Source organism: Trichosurus vulpecula, chromosome 3 (genome assembly GCF_011100635.1).
Source record: "Trichosurus vulpecula isolate mTriVul1 chromosome 3, mTriVul1.pri, whole genome shotgun sequence".
Taxonomy (NCBI): domain Eukaryota; kingdom Metazoa; phylum Chordata; class Mammalia; order Diprotodontia; family Phalangeridae; genus Trichosurus; species Trichosurus vulpecula.
Window position 1 is genome coordinate 404020890 of NC_050575.1, and position 23415 is coordinate 404044304.

Below are 23415 nucleotides of genomic sequence, written 5' to 3' on the forward strand. Positions count from 1 at the left end.
CTTAGTTTTGCTGACTTGGTTTTTTTTTCCTTTTTTTTCATTCTTCATTATTGGGGATGACCCACTGGATAGAGGAGGGGGAAGGAATTTATTAATAAATGAATATGATTTTCAAAACAGATATCAATACAAATGTAAAATAAAAACAAAACAATAAAAAGTTATTCCTGTAATTGTTGGAGCAAACAAAATTGCTGAAGCAACAACAAAAAGAAAAGATAGGTAAAAACCAATAAGGTATTGATAGTAGCAGAATAATAGTGACCAACTTTAATATTCCTCTTTCAGAGTTGGATAGACCCAACAGAAAGAGAAACAAGAAGGAAAATATAGAGCTGAGATTTAATTGTTCTACGGTAAACAGGAATATAAAAGGATACAGGTATTTCTCAGTTTCTTATAGTTTCCTTTAAAATCAACTATATACTAAAATAGAAAAAAAATCATAAAGAAATAGAAAAGGTCAGATGTAATAAATCCATTCTTCAGAGGCCATAACGTAGTAAAATTAGTAATGAATAAAGTAAATATGACCATGAAATACAGACCTAAACAGAAACTAAGTAATAATCTCCTAAATAATGATTGGGTAAAATAATAAATCAAAGGAAAAAATAAATAATTATGTTGACTATAATGACAATGATGAAACAACATATCAAAACTTTTGGGACATAGCTAAAGTAGGGAAATTTATATCTTTGAAAACATATTTATAAGACAGAAAAAGAGATCAATCAGCTCAGCATACAATTAAAAATGCTAGAAAATAAATTAGTAACTTTAAATCAAGTACAAAAGCAAGATAGGATTGGACCTATAATTTCATTTTTATAGGGAAATCCCAGATGAGGAAACTCCCTTACCAATATAGGTTGGCATGTTCTCTGCACCATTTAGGTTAGAGCCGTATGAGTTTAAGCTATCAGCCAAAAGTCATGTAGCCAGTATGTGTCCAAGATAGGACTTAAATATAGGTCTTCCTGGCTCCAAAGCAACCTGGTGATTCACTACGCCACACTGCCTTTAAGACCAAAGAAGAAATCTTGAAAATTAGAGGAAAAATGGAGAAAGTAAAAAGATAAAAAGTCTGTGGACTAACACAACTAACATTTTTTTTAAAATAGCCATCACACTTGATGAACCATTAGCAAAGCTATTCAAGAATGAGAGAGAAGAAAAGAAAATTACTAGAAATAAGTATAACAAGACTCTGAACCCACACTTAGAGTGAAGATGATGACATCTTCTCTTCACAATTTTAATATTATGCTTGAGAGATTTGGGATTTCTCTCTCTGATGCCATTGACTTGAGCCCCCAGTGGTATGCTCTGGGGCCAAACCATATTATCAGTTCAAAATCAGTTTAGTCAGCCATCTTCAAGTGGCTTTTATAAAGGGAGTATTTACTAAGGTGGTACAATGATGACAGTGGTACAAAATAGTCCTTCAAAAGTCTGTAACAGATTATCCCTCTAGTACATACAGAGTGCAAAGGAAGGTAGCCTCAAGCTCATAAAGTCTATTTACCAAGGGATGCTTGGTTTTCTCTCATTGGTGGGACACCCAAGCTAGGTAGCACAGTGGATAGAGTGCCAGAACTGGAGTTTGCTTCAGTTTCCTCATCTGTAAAATGAGCTGGAGAAGGAAATGGCAAACCACTCTAGTGTCTTTACCAAGAAAAGCCCAAATGGAATTTTAGGAAGAGTCAGACCCAAAACTGAACAATAAAAACAATTCATAGTCCTTTGGTGCTTGAAGCGTTTTTCTCTCGTTTGTGGGATACTTGAGAAGTTCCCCTTGATTATAGTGTAGTTTCCTTACTGGGCTTGTTCTGGAGCTATGAACACATGTCCTGTTGGTCCTTGGCTCCAAATGCAAATGCTGTCTTCAGCCTATCTAAGGATTCCAATAGAACATAGATGGGAAGTTCAACATGCTTTCAGACCTTGGAAGCTTGAAAGGTCTTTCAAAGGGATAAGGATGAGGGCAAGGAGGAAGCCTAGGTTAAGACTGAAGTTGAGACCTCTCCTTCCCATACCCCACCTCTCCAGTCCCAGGCTGTTACTCCTCAAGGGGGTTATCGTGAAGCTAGCATTGTTCTAGTTTCTCTCTCTTCTCAACTCACTTGATAACTTATAGATGACGTATCCAAATATCCTTAACATATTCAAACTATCCAGTACCAAGTGCCTTTTCCATTTATTCTAAATCTTAAACCCTATTGTTAATTGATCATTTTTATTTGCTTTGGCATCAGAACACTCAGGCACAAATCTAGGGCCTACCACTTACTAGCTGTGCGACTTGAGGCATCCCCTCATCTCTGTAGGTCTCGGTTTCCTCGACTGCAAAATTAGGAGATTGGATCTGATAACTTTTATGATCCCTTTCCGCTTTAACCCTGTGTTACTAAGACCAGTGGTACCAAACTCAAACTCAAATAAAGATGGCATATTGACTCAGCAAAGCGCAAATTATTGTTTTTTAAAGAATTTAAAATATATTGAATTTATTGTAGTTTAATTTTTTTTTGTTAAACATTTCCCAAATACATTTTAATTGGATTTGAGGCACTCAGGAGTCTTAAAGGCTGATTTGCTGCCTGGGGGCTGTGAGTTTGACACTTCTGCTTAAGACCACTCATCTATTCGAGAAATATTAATGATCTTGACCTAGCACTTAAAAGTTTGTAGCATCTTTTACAAATCACCTCATTAGATCTTCACCACAGCCTTAGGAGGGAGGCACTAAACTCGTCATCTTCCCCATTTTACAGATGAAGAAGTTGGGGCTCAGAGAGGTTTAGCAAATTGTCAGGGACAAGCAGGTGTTTGAGGCAGGATGTGATCTTAGATGGTCTTTCTCAGTTCTGCATTCTTTCCATTACGCTGTTCTGCCGTTCTCCCAGGATGACAGTTTGCTAAAAATAGGAAGCAATGTGATATCAAGAAAATCTGTGCACAGCAAGCGTTGCCACAGTGAAACCCCCTCCAGGTTGGTTATTCAATCCCTCTCTTCCACAGGAGAGGGGCCTGTTACAGGCAGTGCTGGAAGAGGGACCCAAGACCTAATACAGTCTTCCCTTGTCTTAGGAGAGTAATTTATTCTTTAAAAAGCAATAACAAAACAAAAATTCTTTAAAAAAAAACAAAAACAACCCAATCCTCCCCAAAAGATTATTCTTTAAAAAATGAAACCAAGCAAAACCCCCAAAAATTATTCTTTAAAAAACAAAAGCAATAACCCAAAAATTATTAAAAAAAAAAAACAAAAAACCTCTTGGGGTAAATTCTTATGTTGAAAAAACAAAATTACCATTTGTTTCAATTGGATAAATTTTATGTATTCCCGAGCCCCTACATTAACAACCATTTACACTCACTGATATCTGATGTTTATTTAATGGAAACTTTAATACATTTAAAAGAAAAGAACAAATAAACGAATGAAAACAATGGCAATGATAACACATTCAACAGTGGGATGGTAGACGAATCCTTGGAGTTGGAGGCAGGAAAACCTGGGTTTGGATTCTGCCTCAGAAAATTACTCTCTGAGGGGCAGCTAAGTGGCACTGCAGTGGACAGAGCATTCAGCCCTGGAGTCAGGAGGACCTGAGCTTAAATCTACTGTCAGACCTCGGCAAGTCATCTAACCTCGATTGCCTTGAAAAGAAAGAAAGGAAAAAAAAAAAAGAAAATGACTATGTGGGTGATGTCAGGCAAGGTCTTTCCCTTCTCTAGGCCTCAGTTTCTTCATCTGTAAAATGAAGGTGTTGGACTTGATGACCTCAAATCTCTCCCATTTCTAAATCTGTGATCTTATAACATCAAGAAGAGGAGGTAGGGAAGACTGTAAACCAGCAAACCACAAGTACTCTAAGAGGAGCATTTAATACAATGTGCACCAACTGTCAAACTGCCAACTCGGTCACTGGTGTGGTGGCCCTCCTTTGGAAGTGCTCTGCAATGAGTGAAATGTAAATCATTATAAGTGAAGAAAGGTTTGCCTCCTGTAGAACGTATTCTAAGGTGACTATCCCAACTCACACTCACTGTCCCTAAAAAGTTGAGTTCTCAGAGATGGCTACCATATCTCTTTAGGGATCTAGAGTAAGCACTGACGGGTTGGGCATTGTCCTTCTAATTTTATAAGCCCTCACTGATATTTATCACCATCCTGTCCATGATAACCGTTGCTATCAATTAGGCAGATTTAATTCACTTCTAGAAAAGGGCATTTTTTTGAAAGATTAGAGTAAGAACAGTTGATATAAAATATCCCCCAAAAGTCTTTCAGTAGCCTCCAGGGGAATGTGGGCTCAACTTTAGATAAATATGACCAAGGGATAACTCATAGCTCCTGGAAGTTCTATTTCTGGAGTCCTCCAGCTGTCCCCTTAACTATGGCAGAATCTTTCCACTGGGCTCTTTGTAGAACCTTGAATCTGTCCTTGGCTCCCAACATAGAATCTACTGATGCTGTCCTGGGGACAGTGCTAGGGCTCCAATGAAAAACTGGAACTCTTCCTCCAACCAAAGTGGGAAGAAGGTGACAAAGACAGGATGGAGCAATTGGAAGAAGAGACAGAGGCGCTCTCCTCTCCTTCTCCCTCTCCCTCTCCCAAGTGATCTCAGGGGTTTGGCTGAAATGCTCTCTCCTGGCTTGATCTTCACTCCCGTAACTAGAAGGCAAAGGACCAGGAAGGATCCAGCACCTAAAGGAAGATTGGACCTACATAAGAAGTCATCTCTGAGAAGAGATAGGTTTCTCCTGCTTGAGGGTAGACTGGGAGAATGCACCTGCCTTTCCTAGGAAATAATAGCCTTGGACTTAAAATCCAGCCATCAGGCAATGCCTCTCATTGGGGGAATGGAAAAGAAGACAGCCAGCTGCACAGTTTGCTGCCAGTAAGCGAAAACTCCAACAGTGGCCAAGGAAGAGGTTCCTCCGGACAGTGAAGCAAACTGACCAATGGGGGATTAAAATGCCTGGAAATGCTAGTAGATGACTCCTTGCTATAGGATCAAATGCAGTAAATCAAATGACTAGAGACCAAACTGGGAGAGTTGACTCTGTTCCAATGGAGAGAAGGATCAGTATGAGTCTAGTGGGAAGACAACTCCAGATCAGTGGACTGACTCCTTCCCCCACAGAAGCTGCCTTCCTGAGCCAATGGTTGCGGGAGATCCAGCTGGACTCTAGTGGAATCCTGCAAAGAATAGTAGTGGTAGGAGATGCCATAAATTCTCCCAGGGAATGAGTAACCCAGCTACTTCACTGGAGCAAGAAAGGACCTAGATGTGCAGCAGAGGAAAAGATAGCCCAGCTCCTTATTCTTTGAAAAGAGAGAGGCTAGGAGACCACAAGGAAGAAAGTTTGGGCAAAAGATTGTCATGGTACTGACCCAGGGAGAACTGCTCAAGACTGCCCTGAGCTCACTGAGTGGGTGGCATTAAGAGAGCATCCCAGGACTGACCAATTCCCTACTCCAGCTGCAAACAAAGGGCATTCTTTACATAGATCTCCTGTGGCTGATACTCCCAGTCATCATTTACCTTCTTCTACCAAGGATGGTGTAGTTCAGGGCTTCCCTTCCGTTTTTGGAACTGCAAGTTCCTCGAAGTCAAAGTTGTTTTTCATTTTGCTTTTATTTATATCTCCCAGCACTTAGCACAGTGCCTGGCATACAAAAAGTGCCTAATAAATACTCCTTGACTGGGGTGGGGTGGGGCTACTTTCTCCTCAGACCATCCTATACTGCGTGAATGGGGCTTTACTGAATAGGTGGGGCTGCCCCAGATCAGACAGAAGGATGGATCGTCTGGGCCTTGGAAGGCCAAAGTGGAGCAAAGCTTAATCATCATCTATTGTGACCCTGAGGACTTTGTTTCACACAGTCAGAAAGAACTGGTTCCCTTCTACAACACCATCTCCTTGAACTCCAGGCTCACATCATCAGCTGCTTACCGGGCATTTCCAACTGGATGTCCCATAGTATTCTCAAACTTGCCCTTTTCTGTTGAAGCAACCACTATCTTTCCAGTAACCTAGATTCTTAGACTTGAGGTCACGTGGGACTTTAGTTGTTTTTCAGTTGTGCCCAAATCTTTGTGACCCCATTTGGGGGTTCCTTGGCAAAGATACTGGAGTGGTTTGCCACTGAGTCGGGATTTGAACTCAGGTCTTCTTGACTCCATATCCTCTGTGCCACCAGCTGCCTGCCCAGCTGCTTAGCACAGTGCCTGGTATAGAGTAGGCACTCAATAAATGCTTACCATCTGACTGACTGTTCTAGTTCTGCCCTCTTGGCTAAGAAGAACAAACTCAGGTGACAGTCCTCTTGAGCCAGACATGGACCCAAGACCGTTCACGATCCTAACTGCTTCATCAATGTCTTCCCTAAAATATGGTGTGCCGGGTGCACGCTGTGCGTTGCTCAGCACCCAGTAAGCGCTTAATAAATGCTTGTCGCTCGTTTCTTCATTCAATTGTTCATGCTTTCAGGCACGGATTCTTTCACTGATTCATGCATGCATGCATTCAGAAGCGGTCTGCCCTGGAGTGCGGCTGACCCGGGCCTGGAAAGAAGTGGCCAGCCCGGCTGGAGCCTCCCGGGCGGGGCGGGGCCGCGCTGTGGGAGTTCGCAGCTGTGTCTTCCATCCCCAGCTGTCAAACCCGGGAGCCCCGCCTCCTCCAGAGTCCGGATCATCTCGCCTTCCCATTGGCCAGAAGCCCCGCCCCGGAGACCTCGGTCCTATGAGAATCCAAGGCTGCAGCCTCCCCCATTTAAAAAAAACTAAACCAGCTCAGATCACCTGATCTCTAAAAGCCAATGGGAACACCCGTCTGGGGATTCCTTTTCCAACCGCAGCCCAGATGGAGCACTCCGCCCGCCCTCCCCAGGCACTGATTGGTCCGGCCGTGTGAGCGCACCCTCCCATTGGCCAGCTCGGTCGGGGAGGAGGACGGTGGGGAGGCTCGTCGCGGGAGCGCTGAGTCAGCTGCTGCAGAGTGGGCTGGGTGGGGTTGTGGGCTGCACTTGGACTTGACCGGGGCCAGACGGGGCTGGTCGCTGCTGGTCCCCACCGCCGCCCGCCGCCGCCATGGAGAACTTCCCAGAGGAGATGGATGAAGAGCAGTACTGGCAGAACGAGCTGCTGCATCTGGCGCGGTGGGCGGGGCTGGCCATCCCTGGGAATTATCCGGGCCCGCCTTGGCCGGGGCGGGGATTATCCGGGGCTGCGTGTCTAGTGCAGGGCTAGGGGTTATCCGGGGCTGGAGCCAGTGGGGGCCGGGCAGGAGCGTGCAGGTGCTGCCTGGTCCGGGGACGGGGACCATCCTGGCTTCCCTTGTCCAGAGATGAGGGATTATCCGGGGCTGGGGTCACCTGTTCCAGGCTAGCGATTATCCGGGGACCGCTAGGTCCAGGGATGGAGATTATCTGAAGTTTCCTTGTCCAGAAATGAGGGATTATCCTGGGACTGTCTAGGGATTATCCAGGGGCTGCCTAGTCCAGGGATGGAAATCATTCTGGTTTTCTTTTTCCAGAGATGAGGGATAATGTGTGTGTGTAGGGGTGGGGGGTGGGGGTCAGGTTTTCCAGGCTGGGGATTATCCGGGGGCTGCCTAGTCCAGGGATGGAGATTACCTGGGGTTTCCTTGTCCAAAAATGAGGGATTATCCGGGGGTCATCTTTTCCAGGCTGGGGATCATCTAGGGATTATCTAGGGGCTACCTAGTCCAGGGATGGGAAGCACCCAGGGTTACCTTGTCCAATGATTATACAGGGGTCACCTTTTCCAGACTGAGGATCATTTAGGGATTATGGGGGTGGGCTACCTAGTTGAGAGATGGGGATTATCTGGAGTTTCCTTGTCCAGAGATGAGGAATTATTGGGGGAGGGGTCTCCTTTTCTAAGCTAGAGATTATTGTCCGGGTGAGGCTGTCTAGTCCAGGGCTAGGGGTTAAATGAGAACCAAATTTGTTCAGGTTAGGGATTGTGTGAAAAAGAGGGTAGAGGGGTGTGTGTGTGTGCTGAGTTTATGGAATGGAGAAATTATTGTGGGAGTAGTGATCCCTGGGTTGAAGATTATCCTGGGACTGGGCAGCTGTTTGTCCTTTGATTTGGAATATTATCAGTGACATTATCAAGGGATCAAATTTAGAGTTTCTGGTGTAGGGAAGGGGGAAATTAAACCAGGGGCAAGGGATTATGGGAGGGGAGGGGTTGTTTGTGTGTGTGTGTGTGTGTGTGTGTGTGTGTGTGTGTCTGTGTGTGTGTATGTGTGTGTGTGTGTGTGTGTGTGTGTGTGTGTGTGTGTGTGTGTGTAAAGTGTCCTAAGAAGGGCATTGCTGGAGGGCAGGGGCGGGGCATCTGGAGGGGTGGGTTGGAACGGGAAGGATCTAGTATCCGGAAGACCCAAGGCTGAGATTTATTTGGGAAGAGGGGTGCTGGAGGTAGGGATTGTTGGGGTTTGGGCTTTCACTGCCCTGGTGTGACTCAACCATCTTTGCAGTGAGCACTTTTTTTTTTGGTCATTGTTTTTATATCATGGTCATTTCCCAACTTACATTTCCACCCACTCCTTCATTAAACTCACTATGCCACAAAAATGCACCCTTGAGCAAAGCCTACCGAAGCCGTATCTGACAGTATCTGACAGTGCATACTACCGCATTTCATCCCCATGGACGCCTCCCCCTCCCAGACTGAGAAGAGGGAGGTGTGTTCTCCTCCATCCTCTGGAAGTGAGGTTGTCATGACAGTCCATCAGAGTTCACAGCTGTTTTACAGTTGGCTTCATTTACCTTCCTGTCATTATTGTGCATATCATTTCCCAGATTTTCTTCCTTCTGAATCTCTTTTTGCCGATTTTGCTGTGTTTCTTTGGTTACTCATGACAGTCGTTTCTTATAGAGCAGTATAGCCTGTTTCACCCATGAGCCATCGCTTAGTCATTTCCCACCCAATGGACTTTGTTTCTAGTCATCCTATCACAAACACACAAAACGGTGCTATGAATGTATTGGCATATTTGGGGACTTTCTTTCTGCCCAGGACACTTTTCAATGGGATGGGCATTGAGCTGCCAACAGGTGAGCTCTTTAGCTGGGAAAACCGACTTCCTCCCCCTGCTGCCAAGAGAGCCGTGGAGAACCTGCCAAAATCCACCATCACAGGGGCCCAGGCTGGTGAGGGGCCTCCTTCCCCAAGGCCCTCCTTTATCTCTGCTGCTTCCCAGTTACCTATTTGACCTTTATGGAACGAACATTATCCCCTCCCCTTCTCCCTCTACCTAGCATGCAACCAACTCCCTGTTCAATCTTTCAGACCAGGCTGGGTGAAAAAAAAATTCAATGAGAGGATCAAATACCCCTAGAGTTTCGCCTGCCTTTGAGGAGGCAACACCCAGAGGGATTGGGGTGGGAAGGTGGAAGAAGTAGGGCCTGATGTGATGGGCTTTCCCTCACAGATGCAGGTGTCAAGTGCCCTGTGTGCCTTCTGGAGTTTGAGGAGGAACAGACTGCCCTGGAGATGCCCTGTGAGCATCTCTTTCATTCAGACTGCATCGTGCCCTGGCTAGGCAAGGTATCCCCAGCTTCCCCAATGGTCCTTCTGGTGTCCAGCCCCATTAATATAATGTTGGCCCTGCCCATCCATAGATCTTGATTATCAGGAATGACAGACAGAAGCTTTCTTCTAAACATGAGTTTAAGGCACAGGGCCCAGAGGTGACACCATGGGAAGGGAGGAGAGGGAGAAATGGACCCTGGACCATCTTCATTCCCACTCTGTCTTCCCAGACCAACAGTTGCCCTCTGTGCAGATATGAGCTGCCTACAGACAACGAGGACTACGAAGATTACAGGAGAGAAAAGGTAGGGCCAGGCTTGGGGGAGTGAGTGTTCCCTGCTGCCAGACCCAAGATGCCCCATGAAGGTGTTCCTTTCTCTAAACTGTAAGGCCACGCTGTAGTGTAGACAGGAGGATAGAGCTGACTCCAGTGCATTGTCCCCTGAGGGGTTCAGAAGACCAGGATTTGGGTACTAATTAGAGGTGGGATGATTATCTGAGGTTCTTTTATCTCAATTCTGTGATCCTCTTCACTCTGTGACTGCTTTTAATGATTTAGGACTCCATGGAAGTGGGAGGGGACTGGCCACGTCCTTCTTCCCAGAAGGCCAATCACATAAGTCCATGGCAGATTTGGGTGTGTGGGGGAAGGTGGGTTGTGTGGGGACATAAGCTAACATGGGCCTCATTGCCCAGTCAGGGAAGGATCCGGAGATGTGCCTGGATCCTGCTGAAAGGAGGGAACGACTCCTCTCAGACCAGGTCTGTACTGTGGGCTGCAGGGGGTATAGAATAGGAGGGAAGAGGGGATCCCAGGGCTTGAGGAAGTGGTTGAGCCATTCATGATGGGGGTCTCTAGGATGTGAATATGGTGGGCAGAAACCTCCATGTCTTTTGCCTGACTCCATCTAGCAGTTGAGGTTCTGAGGGCAGCTGAAGACCTATGAAGCTGGGGTTTCTTAAGGATATAGGGCATATGGAATCAGTAAGGTTCAGTGCTCAGTAGGTACTGAGGCTTGCTGACTGTGGTCAGAATTAGGGTAATGGGGATTTGGTCCTAATTGCTCAGTGCTGGGAGATGAGCCTGAAGTGGTCCCAGGGCACTCAGTCCAGTCCTGCCTTCCAGCCAGATGGGGTGGGAAGGGTGACCAGTGGGTCATCATGAGTTAGGGAGTGGGCTGGGCAGAGGCATGCAGTGGAAAATGAAAATGAAGGAATTAGGCCTCCCCAAGTATGGAATAAGCTCCCTTGTGAGGTAGTGAATTTCCCATCATCGGATGTGGAAATGTGAAATATCTGGGCTGTAGAAGAGAATTATTTAGATCCAGTTGGGCCTAGTTTCCTTCTGAGGCCTCTTCCATCTCAAGGGTTGTAAGAGGAAGCTGGAAACTAGGAGCCAAGGGAGACCTGCTGAGGACAGAAGGGCTGCCCTGGAGGCTACCGAGGGAAAGGGTTGAGCAATAGGAGTACCTCTCTGATCCACACTGATGACCCTTGTTGGCTCCTACCATTCCAGAATGCTTTCGCCAGGGCAAACAAGGCCCTGGCTCTTAAGCAGCCTTGGGCAGACTTGGATGGGAACATTCGGTGCCGCCTCTTCTTGGGTCTGATCATCACAGCCTTAATGCTGCCCCTCCTGAAGTGGATTATTGTGGCCACCACTGAACGTCCTGTGAATCTTCATAACCCAGCAGCAGCATGGCATCAGGGGGCCACAGCCAAAGGCTGGGGGTTTGATCCAAGGCCAGGAGACTAAATTGCGTAATGGTCGACAAGAAGCCAACCGTTGGGCTCCAGTAAGGAACACTGGTTGGTGCTGGAGTTGAAGAAACCCCCGAGGGGCTCTCTTTGGTGGACTTAACTCCACCAACTGTACCCTTGCACGATGCCCCCTGCCCCCTACCCCCAGCTCCTACCCCTGGGTACAAGCTAAATCACCCCTTGCTACATAGAGCTGAATAAAAACCCCTCTTGGGTAAAAGGCAAGAGTCTGGATTCTGTGTGAAGTGCTTGTGGGAGGTTCTCTACTTAGGGGGTGACAGACTTGTTAAGAAACTTGTTTCCCATTTTCAAAGGACATCTTGTCTCCAACTTAGATGGACTTTTCCGATTATCTCCATTGTTGACTCCCTAGGTCCAGAGTGTTCTCCCCTTGCTCCTGGTGGCCAGGAATCAGAGCACCTAGATGCAAAGCTGACCCCGTTGCTTACTACCCTTGTGACCTTAGCCAAGTCACTTGTCTCAAATGAGAGGGTTGAATGAAATGGCCTCTGAGGGCTGTTACTGTTCTAAAGCTATGATCCTCCAGGAAGCTTTGGAGGGCCCTATACCCTGTGCACAGTGGTATCAATCTCAGATAGAAATGGGGGCCACAAATCAGTACATAAAGACCCTCCAGGGCCACGTATTGACTCAGTTTTAAACATAGTTACATATTTAAATAATTATATAATTAAGTAATTCCCTGAGAGCCCTGGGCACCCAAGGCCTAAAGGGTGTGAGCTGGAAAGGTGCTCACATTAGAGAGCATCGTGCACCTAACAACTGCCTCAGTGAGAACTTGGTGGGATCCATTTGGCCGAAATTGGGGTGGGGAGTGACAGACCAATCAATGGGCATTTAGTAAGTGCCTACTATGTACCAGCACTGTGCTGAGACCCAAAAGAAGGGACTACCCCATGCTCAAGAGTCTTAAAGCTGAGTGTATGTTAGGGTCAGAGACCCTGGGATCAAAGTCCAGAGATGCTACTTTGTGACCTTGGGCCATCAATGGAGACGTTGGACTGGACGCTCTCTGCAATTCCGATATGAATGCTTTTATGCCATGAAGTCAGAGAGGCAAAGCGCGGCTTCGGGACGTGGCAGAAAGGAATGAACCTGTCCACAAAGGCAGCCTTCCTGGAGGAGGTGAGACCGGAGCCCAGGTCCAAGGCCAAGTGTCAACCCGGTTAGCGAGAGAAAATCTTGGGCGGGTGGAGGCAGCACTGAGACAGCAGGAGCCGGCCCAGACCCACCTGGAAACCTGCCCTGACTCCGCCTCTGGCGGCCAGTAACCAATGAAAACCTGGGATCGCGGGCTGCCTCCATTGGCTCGAGCTTCAGACCACCTGATTCACGCGGACCAATGGAAAAGTAAACTTGGGGTTTCCGGGGCCTTGCAGCCCCGGAGGGGCGTGGAGCCCTCCTTCTCGCGACTCTGATTGGACATTCGGATGGAGGTTGGTCTCCCATTGGCCGGAGTGGCTAGAAAAGGGCGGGATCATTTCGAGCCGCATCACTGTGCCGGGGGCCCTTAGCCGGCTGGGATTCACGGTTGCCATGGCTTCCTACTTTGAGGAGCACGACTGCGAGCCGGGGGTGCCTGAGGAACAGTACCGGCAGAATGCGCTCCTGGAGCTGGCGCGGTGCGCGGGGGCATCATTGCCCGGGGCTGGGCCGGGGATGTGTTCCGGGGCTCGGGAGGGGGAGTTATCAGCAGCTCTGGAGGGATGGGAAGGGGCGTTATGTGAGGCTCCTTGGGATGGGAAGGGGTGTTATCCGAGGCTCCGAGGAATGGGAGGAGGTGTTATCCGAGGCTCTGGAGGGATGGGAGGGGGTGTTGTCCGAGATTCCGAAGGATGGGAGGGGGCGTTATCCGAGGCTCAGGAGGGATGGGAGGGGGTGTTATCCGAGTTTCCGAGGGATGGAAAAGTGTTGTACCAGAAGCGAGCGAGACACACCACATCAGAGTCCTAGGAAAAGAAATCCCCAGGAGCCGGACCTCTGAAGTGAGAGAAGGTGGATCGGGGGCAGAGACTCCCTGTTGAGGTCCGGAATTCTGTGTGTGTCTCCAGGGCAGTAACACGTAATACCGCCTCATCTCGCTGGGGCCTCTAAAATGTACCAGAAGCCAGCGAGACACACCACAGAGTATAAGTTTTAAGTGGAGAATTTATTAGCCGGAGGCCATTGGGGTACTGCACCACAAATCAATGGCCATGTGTTGGGGTGATGGCTTGACTTATATAGGACATGTGGGGGTACAGGGTGGGGAAACAGGAACAAAGGTCCTGGCTGATCAAAAGATTCAGTCAGGTTATCATACTAGTGGGATAATCTCATTTACATTCCTTGGTGGAGTCACGGAGCCCCAGGGATATCTGCTAGAAAGGGTCTGCCAGGTTATCCTTCAGTGGGATGGTCCTATCTATTGACATTCCTTGGTGGAGTCATGGAGTCCCAGGGGGTTTGCTAAATGCCAAAGATATCTGAGTCCATTCTTTCTGGGGGTACTTGTCAGTAGCTAGGGGTTTCTCAGGGGTTCCTAATTTTCCCTGTATTACATTAGGGCGTTATGGGAGGCTCTGGAGGGATGGGAAGGAGCGTTATCCGAGGCAACTAGGAGTGCTTGGGGACCACGGAAGCAGTTGTTGAAGAGGAAAGTCTTGGGTTAGGGTAGGCTTTGGGAGACATCAGGGCCCTGGGGTTAGAAATTATCTGGGCAAAAGGGTCCCAGAAAAGAGGGATTATTGCCCTGATCTAAGAGCTCTTACCTCTACCCCAAAACCTTTTTCCAGGACACTTTTCAATGGGATGGACATTGAGCTAGCATCTGCCGACTTCACAGACTGGGACCACCGACTGCCTCCCCCTGCCGCCAAGAGAGCTGTCCAGAGCCTACCAAAAGCTATCATCACAGGGGCCCAGGCTGGTAAAGGGCCTTATTCCAGTCCCTTTCCATTACCTTTTCAGTCAAGTCAGACCCTACCTCTCCTCCTCCACCCTGTGCACCCCTGGCTCATTCTTGGCCCAGAAGGGAATTTTAATGAAAGAGTCCAGTGAGGGCAAGGAGAGTAGGCTGCTTCTGAGGTCACAGTGCTGGAATGGATTGGGGGGTGATAAGATGTGATGGTATATGGCAGAGAAGAGTGTACCCAAGCTAATGAGACTTTTCCTACCAGACAAAGGTCTGAAGTGCCCTGTGTGCCTTCTGGAGTTTGAGGAGGAACAGACTGCCTTGGAGATGCCCTGCCAACACCTCTTCCATTCAGACTGCATTCTACCGTGGCTGGGCAAGGTACCTGAGATTTCTTTGCAGTCCGCCCCCTGCCCTCTCTCTTGTGCCCATTTCCCTCACCAGTTGTTGACTTCACACACCCATAGACCTAATTTTATTCCTACTCTTCTTGGTATGTCAAGCATGAAAGTCACAACCATATGAGCTGTAACCAGGGGAATTGAAATTGGGGGAGAAGTAGAACGAGAGCCCAGAAGTCCCCACTCCCACTGTCCTAGGATCCCCTTCCTCTTCTCCACTACCACTTAGAACCCCTACAGCACTCCCCTGCTGTCTCCTACATGAAGCTTTTCCCCAATCCTGCCAGTTGCTAATCACTTGGTTTTCATTTTTCTGTGTACAAATTGTTCCCAACCAAACAAATGTAAACGCCTTGAGAACTGGAACTGTTTTTGTATCCCAGATACCTGTGAGCACATTTAATAAATAAATGCTTATCTAATCGAGTAATCACTCCCACTGTTTACCCAGACCAACTCCTGCCCACTCTGCAGATGTGAGCTGCCCACAGACAATGAAGAGTACGAAGAGCATAAGAAAGATAAGGTAAGAACAGGCAGAATTGGCCTGGCCCTCCAGTATGGGGAGAAATACCGAGCCAACCCTCATGGTATTTCCCCTGGGGGGGGCGGCGTGCAGGGGACGGTGCTACAGAAAGCCCTCACCTAGAAGTCAAAAGACCTTGATTTTGAGATTTGATTTTGCCACTTTGAGACTGTGTTACCCTGGGTAAGTCAGCCTGTGTCAACCTGTTTCCTTCTCTGGAAGACAGGTTTAAAAATGTCTACCCTTGGTCCCTCCTCCGGCTTCTGTGAGGATCAGTAGGAGTCACATGTAGGATGGTGCTTTGCAAGGCTGTGTCTTCTTGATTTCTTTGGCCCTCTTCCTGTATCTGTCCTACAGGACAGACCCCTGGGGGGGAGGGTGGGTAACTACCCCTTCTTGAATCAGGTGGGGTTCCCCTCAACTCTTCCTGCTTTCCCCCCTGTAGGCTCGGCGGCAGCAGCAGCAGCACCGTCTTGAGTACCTCCATGGAGCCATGTACACATGATGGGCTTCCTTTTCCCCTTCCACCACTTTTCCTCATGTCAATTAAATGGTTTCCTCACCCTGAGCAGCAGCACCTTTGCCTGGGAGGATCTGTGCCCTGAGAAAGGGAAAGCCCTGCTTTCATTCCATCTCTGCTAGAGGAGGGAGAATGGGTGGGATGGAGCAGGGGGTTTCTTGGTGCTCCTTTCTCTCCTACTCCTGGAGAGCTGGCTCTGATGGGGGGGAAATTCAGTCCAAATGGAAGAGAGGAAGGAAGCATAGATTAAGGCCCCCATTTCAAAGGGCAGTCACAGGGGATCCCCTGCACAGGTCATGAACCCCTGGAGAAGGGAAGGTAAAGAACCTTATTACCCACCATCCTAAACTCGAGAGTAGGAAAAACTATCCTTAAGGAATGAGTAATAGGCAGCCCATTTAGAGGCCAATCTTCTAGGGTATGGTGTAGCTCACAGCACTTCAGAGTTGGGTGGGGTCTCTAGTGAGTACCCCTGACAACCCAGCAAGTAGTAATGCAGACGTAAAAGTGTGTGAGTGTGTGTGTATAGAACAGGAAAAGGACCCAGCCTAAATCTGCCTCTCCAACTTCCATTGTTCACAGCTCTGCCCCCTGGAACCCAGTACATCCAATCCCTTCTCCCCATTGGAACCAACCCTTCAAACTCTTGGATGCAGGGGTCCCCTTGGCCTCAGTCATGCTTCTCTTCTCTAGGCTAAACCTCTTTTGTCCTTTTTGATCCACCCTCATGTGGCATCCTAAAGTCCGTGACTGTTCCTGTTGCTCTCATTGCTCCTTCAGCTCATCAACATCCTTCCTAAAACAAAGACATTCTGGTTCCCAGTTGGGTCCAAAGAAAAGCCCTTCCCACAGCTAGACACTCAGTTCTTCAAAACAGATCACCAGACATTTAAGAGTTAGATTTTTAATAGATATAAAAAAGTACTAAAATATCCGTGTGGTTCTGCTGGGTTATTTGCCCTAAGGGAAGCAGGGAGGAGCAAAGGGAAAGAAGTCTGAGCAGTCTGGAAGGCTGAGCCCATGGGCATGTTCAGAGAGCTGGGTGGGGGGCTCACTAGCTGCCTCCTTCCTATACCCTTTGCTTTGTCCCAGCCCCCCACAATTCCTGCAGAAAGACTCCAGTGGCCTGGACTCAGAACCAGTGGGGAGCAGAAGGCACCTTAAAGACTGGATTGGTGAATAAATGAGGATAGGGAGTGTTTAAAAAAAAAAAAAAAGAAACAAACTGAAAACAGTATGCTGGGATTGAGCAGACTTAGTGTTGGCCCCCAGGCAGCCAGCAGGGGTCACTGCTCCTTCATGGCACAGATGTCAAGTTGAGGATATTGATGGGTCCTCCCCCAAAGGGAGGATGCACCCCATCATTAATACTTTCTTTTAAAAAAAATCTTTTTGGTACAAAAGAAACCCAAGGAAGCTGGAGGAGTGGGGTCAGAGGGGGGCGCCTCAGCTGACCCCCACTGACCTTCCTGCTCTATATCATGGCAATACTCTCTGGTGTACAGTTGAGGTGGGTAGAAGTGCTACTGCTCCCTGGAGACTTGCAGGCCCGGCCAGGGGCCGGCTGGAAGGCAGCCACCAGCGTGTCTGTGGACACTGCCCCAAACTCATAGCTGAAGGTGCCATAGAAGACGAGGATGTCCATGACGAAGACCCACTCGGCCAGGGCAGCCACATGCTGGAGCTGGGAGCTTTCGTGGATGAAGAAGATCCCACCTGTAGCCGAGGATAAGGAATCCAATGGAGGGACAGACTGCCCATACCCCCCAAGCAGGAGCGGTGTGTTCAGGGAGTCGCTCTGGATGTTACTTTCCTGGCCTTCCTCCACCCCCAACCTCACTTGGGAGAATTCTATGCCTAGAAGCAGCCAGATGGCCCAGAGAGTCAGCAAGACCAAGTCTGAATCTTGCCTCAGATCACAGCAGTCCCACCCTGGGTGACCCACTTGACCTCACTTTCCTCATCTGTACTCAGGTGATGACAAAAGTACCATCTACCTCCCTGAGTTGCTGAGGATCAAATGAGATGGTACACAAGGCCCTCCATACACTCCAGCTATCATTCACTTGAGATTCCCCTGGAGGATCAGCCCCATGAAGGATACTGAGGACCAGAGCAGCAAAGGCAATAACAGCCAGCACAGCACGGAAATGAGCCATGGCAAAGTCCAGGGGAGCGGCAGCACCATGGTAGGAGAGGGCACAGTGGAGGCAGATGAAGAGGAGCCCTGATGGGAAGGCCACTCCTGCCCCAATATAGTGCAAAGACCTGGCGTGATCCACCTGTGGCAGTGAGGAAGACAAGGCATCAACCAAAGCTGAGCCCATTCCATCTGGGTGCACACCCCGCCCCCCTCCACAGTCATGCTGCTGCACCCTCCTTGGCTTAGCCAGGCTGGAGAGCCGAAGGACAGCAATGCATCTCCCCACCCACAGGTTTCAGAGGAGCAAGCAGGTGAGGCCGATGCTTGGAGAAACAGCTCACCTGGAAGTTGCCAACGATAACCAGGCCAGCAGCATTGAAGCAGCCAGTGATGAGAGCCATGGTGTTAACCCAGGACCGGTGACTCTGCTCCAGCAGCTGGCCATAACGGAGAAGGCAGATCAGTGCCACTGTGGGAGAGGATGCAAAGCGGTACTGATGGGCCAGGCTGCAGTCGGGCAACTAGCATTTATTAAGCACCTACTGTGTGCTAGGCACTGTACTAAGTTCTGGAGACAAAGAAAGGCAAAGCAGTCTGCTCTCAAGGATTTCCCAGTCTAAGGGTTGCAGGACAAACAGACCCCCTAACTCCCCACCCCCCTTCAACCAAGCACAGGCAGTGTGGCTTAGAAAGTGGGTTCATCCCCACCGGCTCTCTGAGGAAGGGCCCAGGCCAGACAGTGTGGAAGGCCTTGCTGCTCCTGCTCCAGGAGGCCAGAGCAGAAGGTCCAAGATTCACCCAGGGGCTCCCACTTGAAAGCTTTTTCTATAGCTCTGGGGTGGGATGGGTAGTCGATGATAAACCCTTCATAGAGTAGTTGATAATAAACCACCCTTTCTTGGACTTAAGTCAGGCTGGAGGGAGGGATCAGGTAAATAAGCAGTGTCAGCCTTTGTGGAGCAAAAGGAAAACTTCCCTCCCCCTGCCAAGGGTGCATTTCTTCACCGCCTGGGCTACAGTTCCATCACCTGATTGCAATAAAAGTAGTAGCAGCAGATGTGGCATAGAACGGCTCCCTCCTGATGAGGAGTCTGGGGTCGGGGCCCTTCCCTGCATGCTCTCCTTTAGGTGGTGGGGGCCCAGAGGGGAAAAGAGGGGCCACAGATGAATGGGAAAGGCATGCAAAGGAGGCACTTACCCATGAAAGCACCCATGTTGCCTATGAGGCTGAAGAGGCAGCTCTCAGGGGGGTACGTGCCACATTTACTGGAAGAGGGGGGGAAGACAAGGAGGAAGGAAAAGGCAGTCAGCACTGGCAGGTGCCTTTCCCCACCTCATCCCACCCTTTCCTTCTATAATCCTTGATCTTCCTAACTGCAGGTGACTAGCCTCAACATTATTTTATGCCACTGTGAAAGGGTAGGGGGTTTATGCTAAAGAGAGCCCCAGGGGCTATACAGCAGCAGGCACTGTTCTCAAAGATTCCAGATGGTCTGGCTTCCTTAGGACCTGATAGGACTGCAGACTGGGCCAGGGCATGTGGCTGGGTTTGGGTCCAGGGAGGGGTTGGTGGACTGGCCATGCCATGTTCTTCCTGGCCTGCCCCCCTGCAGGGGCCTCACCTGATGAGGGGAATGTCCTCCAGTGTGCAGCAGCTCTTGGGACCACCCTGTATGTCGGGGTCAGTGGAGCAGGACTCATTGTAGGACCTGGTGGGGAGGTGGGACAGGGAGCAGACTGGGGCAAAGTGGATTCTCTGCAGCCCGCCGCCTCCACCTGGAGCCTGGTTAGAGTATGCTTTCTCCAGGCCATCCCCCAATGTTCCCTCCCTCACCAAAAGCAGAGAAGAGGCCCTTTCTTTCCACTATCCTTGAGAGCTAGAAACCAGCAGGGATAAAGGGCCTTGAAAGGAAGAAGAGGGGTTTGGTGGGAGAGGGGGTAGGTAGGCAAGATGCCATGCCTGGGGAAAGGGTGGGTGATGCCAATAGCAGAGGACAGCAGTAAGGCCCAGGGTGGCCATCGGACTCCTGCCAGCCCCTGAGCCCAAAAAAGGAGCAGAGATGGAGGAAGCCTTTAGAAGGAGGGTGCCGGGACTGTTCTCCATACCAGTTCTCCACAGGACACACATGGTGGTTCATCAATGCCATGGCATACCTAGAAGAGAGCAGAGGGGCATCAGTCCTCTCTGGCCCTGCCCCCTCTGTCCCCTGCACCTGACTGACCTGGTTCAGCCACCAAGCCCTCCTCTCTGTGCTTCACCATGCCACCCAGCCCTCCTCTCTGTACCTCACCATGCAGCCAGACACTGTGGGCAGGACCAGCCCAGGAATGAGCCAAAAGCCTGCAGCTCAGGCCAATTCCACCCAGCCTGCACCCGTCCCTTCTCTCCAGCGATTCCTTCTAGGGACCAGGCTTAGGGAGAGCAGCACTATCTTGCCTAGTGCCAGTGGTGCCAGTTGGTCCCAAGAGTAGCGGGTAGTTGGGAATTTGTGCCCAGGCACGAGGCCAGGCTATGGAGACACCCCGAGCAGTTCTAAGTACCAACACCACAGTCTACAGCAGGACAAGGGACCTTGTGTGTGGGAGCAAGCTGTTCTGTCCTGCCTCATTCCTGTTTCTCCTTGGCCCTGGCCCATCTTCCCCTTCCCTTGCCTAGTCTCCTCTCCCCCACTCCTGTCTCTTCTCCTTCCCTCCCCCTTGTTTCTCCCCTTCCTTTACTCACACAATCCATATGCCAGTGATGGAGAAAGCTGAGAGGCTGACAGGGAGAATGACCCAGGCGGTCATGAGGGAGGGGAGCCAGGGTGGGGAAGGGGTGGGGGGGGGCAGGATCAGAAGTGGGTGAAGCAGGGGGCCCAGCTACTTCAGGACACTTCAACCACAAGCATCAGCCTGGGGGAGAGAAGGATGAAGTAGGTCAAGAGACTGTGCTGGAACACAGGTGGGGGGTGGGGGTGGACCCGGCCAACGGAACAGGCTGAGCTTCTGAGATGGGCTGAGCCCACATACTGTGCACATTCCTCTTGGCATCCAACAGCCTCCCCCCACACCTAACAGTGACCCTCCAGCCCTCAGGCAGGCCGCAACATCTGGAAACGGTCCCCCTTTGTGTTGAGGACCAAGGCCACCCTGGGGACAGCCCAGAAACGGAGAAACTGTCCTCGGGCAAAGTTAGACTTGGCCAAAGACCGTCCGGACAGCAGCGAGGGGGTCTCCCGCTAACAAAGGCCTGGGAAGGCCAACGCGGGGGGCTGAGCAGGGACGCTGGGAAAGTCAGGTGGGAATGGGCGCCCGGAGGACCGAGGCACAACCGGACCTAACGGCGGGATGGGGGTGGAGGGGGCGTATGAGGGCGGGCACTGAGAAGAAGCCCGCCCTTGGCACCCTAGCCAGAAGCTCGGCCTGCCTGAGGACTGAGAGACCCCCAGTTCCGGGCGGAGCCCTGACCTCGGAGCTGAGCGCGCAGTCCCCAGGAAAGTTCCTTCCCGTCAGGACCTGCCCAGGCTTCAGGGAGTAGAGCTGAGCCTAGCCTCTCTGGGGGGAGCCGGGCTGCTCCTCCAAGAGCTAAAGCGCATGGGAAGGGAGGACCAGGAGAGGGTGGTGATCTGGGGGTGAGGTGGGATGAGGGGTTGGGACTGAAGCGGGGCATCTCCCTGTGAGCGGGAGGGACCGGTCTCGGGCTACCCCCGCCCTACCCCCTTACCGGCCGCCGGACCCCCCAAGCTCTGCTCTCAGCCGCCGTCCCTTTGAACAGCCCTTTAAAGGATTTAAAGAGCCGGGGCCGGTCCCTCTTCTCCCCTCCCCTTCCCTCCCCTCCCCGCCCCTCTGACCAGAGCCGTCGCCGCACCGCCCGATGGGACCTGGAGTCCTCCCGCTGGCAGGCGCGGGGGGCGTGGGGCAGCCCCGGACTACAAGTCCCGGCACACTCCAGGCCAGGGAGGTGCCGCTGGGGGCGGGCGGCCCCGGCCGCCCCCGCACAATGGCCTTGGTGGGCCGACCCCCGTGGCGTGGGACTGGCCAGCCCCGGGGACCCGAATCTGCCTAGGAAATGCCTGGGGAGGAGGGGTTGGGGCAGGGCGCATACTCCAGGCAGCCTCTGCTTAGGTATGGGTCCTGGTGGAGGGTCTCCAGGGACACCCGAAGTCTGGTCCCAGCCTTTTCCTGGGGCTACTCATTCCATTGGAGGCTGGATCTGTAGCTGGAAGGGATCCCAGAGGCCATCTAGTCCAATCTCCTCTTTTACAGACGAGGAAACTGAGGTCTAGAGAAGCTAAATGACTTATCCAAGGTCACACAAGTAGTAAGGCAGAGTTGGTATTTGAATTCAGGCCTTGTGACTCTAAGGCTGACGACTTCAGTTCCTTTTCTGTCAAATGAAGGCTTTGGACTAGATCCTCTCTGAAGTCGCGGGATCATTTAAATCTGGAAGGGACCTTACCAGTTGTGCGACACCTTACCAGTGTGTCATTTTACAGAAGGAGAGACTGAGGTACAGAGGGAAGACAGCTTGCCGCCAGTAGTAATCATCAGTTCGGAGTTGTCTGGCTCCAGAGCTGCATGGCCTTGGCCAAGACCTGGGTTTGAATCCCACCTCCATACTCAGCTGTGTGACCCTGGGCAAATCTCTTTCCTGTTCTGTGCTTGAGTTAGCTCCAAACTGACGATTCCACGATACTCTGCATTGCTCTATCTCCTTAGTTCTTCCAAGTCCCTGTTCAGTGATGACATTTTATGAACTCATCAGCTTGGAACATTTTTAAACTCAGCCTAGGGCAAGGCATGTCACAGACTGCCTGCCTCAGTTTCCTCAAGTGTAAAATGGGAATGACAGCACCTACCTCCCAGGGTTGTAGTGAGGATCAAATAAGATAATATTTAGAAATTGCTTAACCTAGCACACAGTAGGCACTTAAATGCTTTTTTCCCCTTCCTTGGGCACCCCCCCACCCCAAGCTGGATAAATGTCTTGGGCCCTTGGGATTCTCTAAATGCTGACATGCTCCTATAACTCTCACCCCCATTAAGGTACCCCTCTCTTCTCCAGGGACATCTACTGAGGTTACAAATCCACCTGAGGGAGGACCTCCAACGAGCAGGCACAGCCACAGCCTTCGATTAGACAGTTGTCACCAAGCTGGGCACGTACCTGAACCTGCTGGAAGGCTCGCAGGAGTGTGGTGGTGATTCAGCATATTGGTGTTTTATTTTTAAACATGTATGCAATTGTGGCATGTGGCATGGCTGGCAAGTTAATACCATGGACAGGGCCCTGCCTGCCAGGGGCTTGCCCTCCAAACATACAAAGATTGCCAGCAGCTTTATTCTCTCTGTTAGGATAACTTTATGTTGTTGTTGTCGTTGTTATTCAGTCCTTCATGACCCCTTTGGGGTTTGGGGGGCGGGCAAAGATACTAGAGTGGTTTGCCATCTCCTTCTCCAGCTCACTTTCAGTTGAGGAACCTGAGGCAAACAGGGTTAAGTGACTTGCCAAGGATCACACAGCTAGAAACTCTCTGAGGCTGCATTTGAACTCAGGTCTTCCTGACTCTACTGCTATGTAGCTGCCCT

General features: G+C 50.1%; 3 protein-coding genes across 4 annotated transcripts; 2 read left to right on the plus strand and 1 right to left on the minus strand.

The window, feature by feature from the left end:
* Positions 1 to 6946: 6946 nt before the first annotated feature.
* LOC118840727 (E3 ubiquitin-protein ligase RNF181-like) lies at positions 6947 to 11570 on the plus strand. The gene is made up of 6 exons (XM_036748073.1): positions 6947 to 7178; positions 9067 to 9200; positions 9482 to 9597; positions 9813 to 9887; positions 10279 to 10344; positions 11099 to 11570. Exons 1-6 carry the CDS (start codon positions 7111 to 7113, stop codon positions 11336 to 11338), a joined length of 699 nt encoding a protein of 232 aa, XP_036603968.1. The 5' UTR covers positions 6947 to 7110; the 3' UTR covers positions 11339 to 11570.
* A 1068-nt stretch (positions 11571 to 12638) lies between these two features.
* LOC118840702 (E3 ubiquitin-protein ligase RNF181-like) lies at positions 12639 to 15752 on the plus strand. The gene is given in 6 exon segments (XM_036748046.1): positions 12639 to 12737; positions 12739 to 12986; positions 14139 to 14272; positions 14523 to 14638; positions 15110 to 15184; positions 15630 to 15752. Coding segments are annotated over 6 exon segments (732 nt in total). The 3' UTR covers positions 15690 to 15752.
* Positions 15753 to 16592: 840 nt separating this feature from the next.
* Positions 16593 to 21592, minus strand: TMEM150A (transmembrane protein 150A). 2 transcript variants are annotated; one of them, XM_036748044.1, is made up of 8 exons: positions 21551 to 21592; positions 20570 to 20739; positions 19954 to 20001; positions 19470 to 19556; positions 19046 to 19113; positions 18189 to 18316; positions 17809 to 17986; positions 16593 to 17420 (listed from the first exon to the last, which is right to left on the minus strand). In XM_036748044.1, the coding sequence occupies exons 2-8, from the start codon at positions 20632 to 20634 to the stop codon at positions 17179 to 17181; spliced, it is 816 nt and encodes a 271-aa protein (XP_036603939.1). In that variant the 5' UTR covers positions 20635 to 20739; positions 21551 to 21592; the 3' UTR covers positions 16593 to 17178. The 2 variants fall into 2 exon arrangements, with proteins under 2 accessions (XP_036603939.1, XP_036603940.1); XM_036748045.1 differs by lacking the exons at positions 19046 to 19113; positions 20570 to 20739; positions 21551 to 21592 and having other exon boundaries at positions 19954 to 19975.
* Positions 21593 to 23415: the final 1823 nt, after the last annotated feature.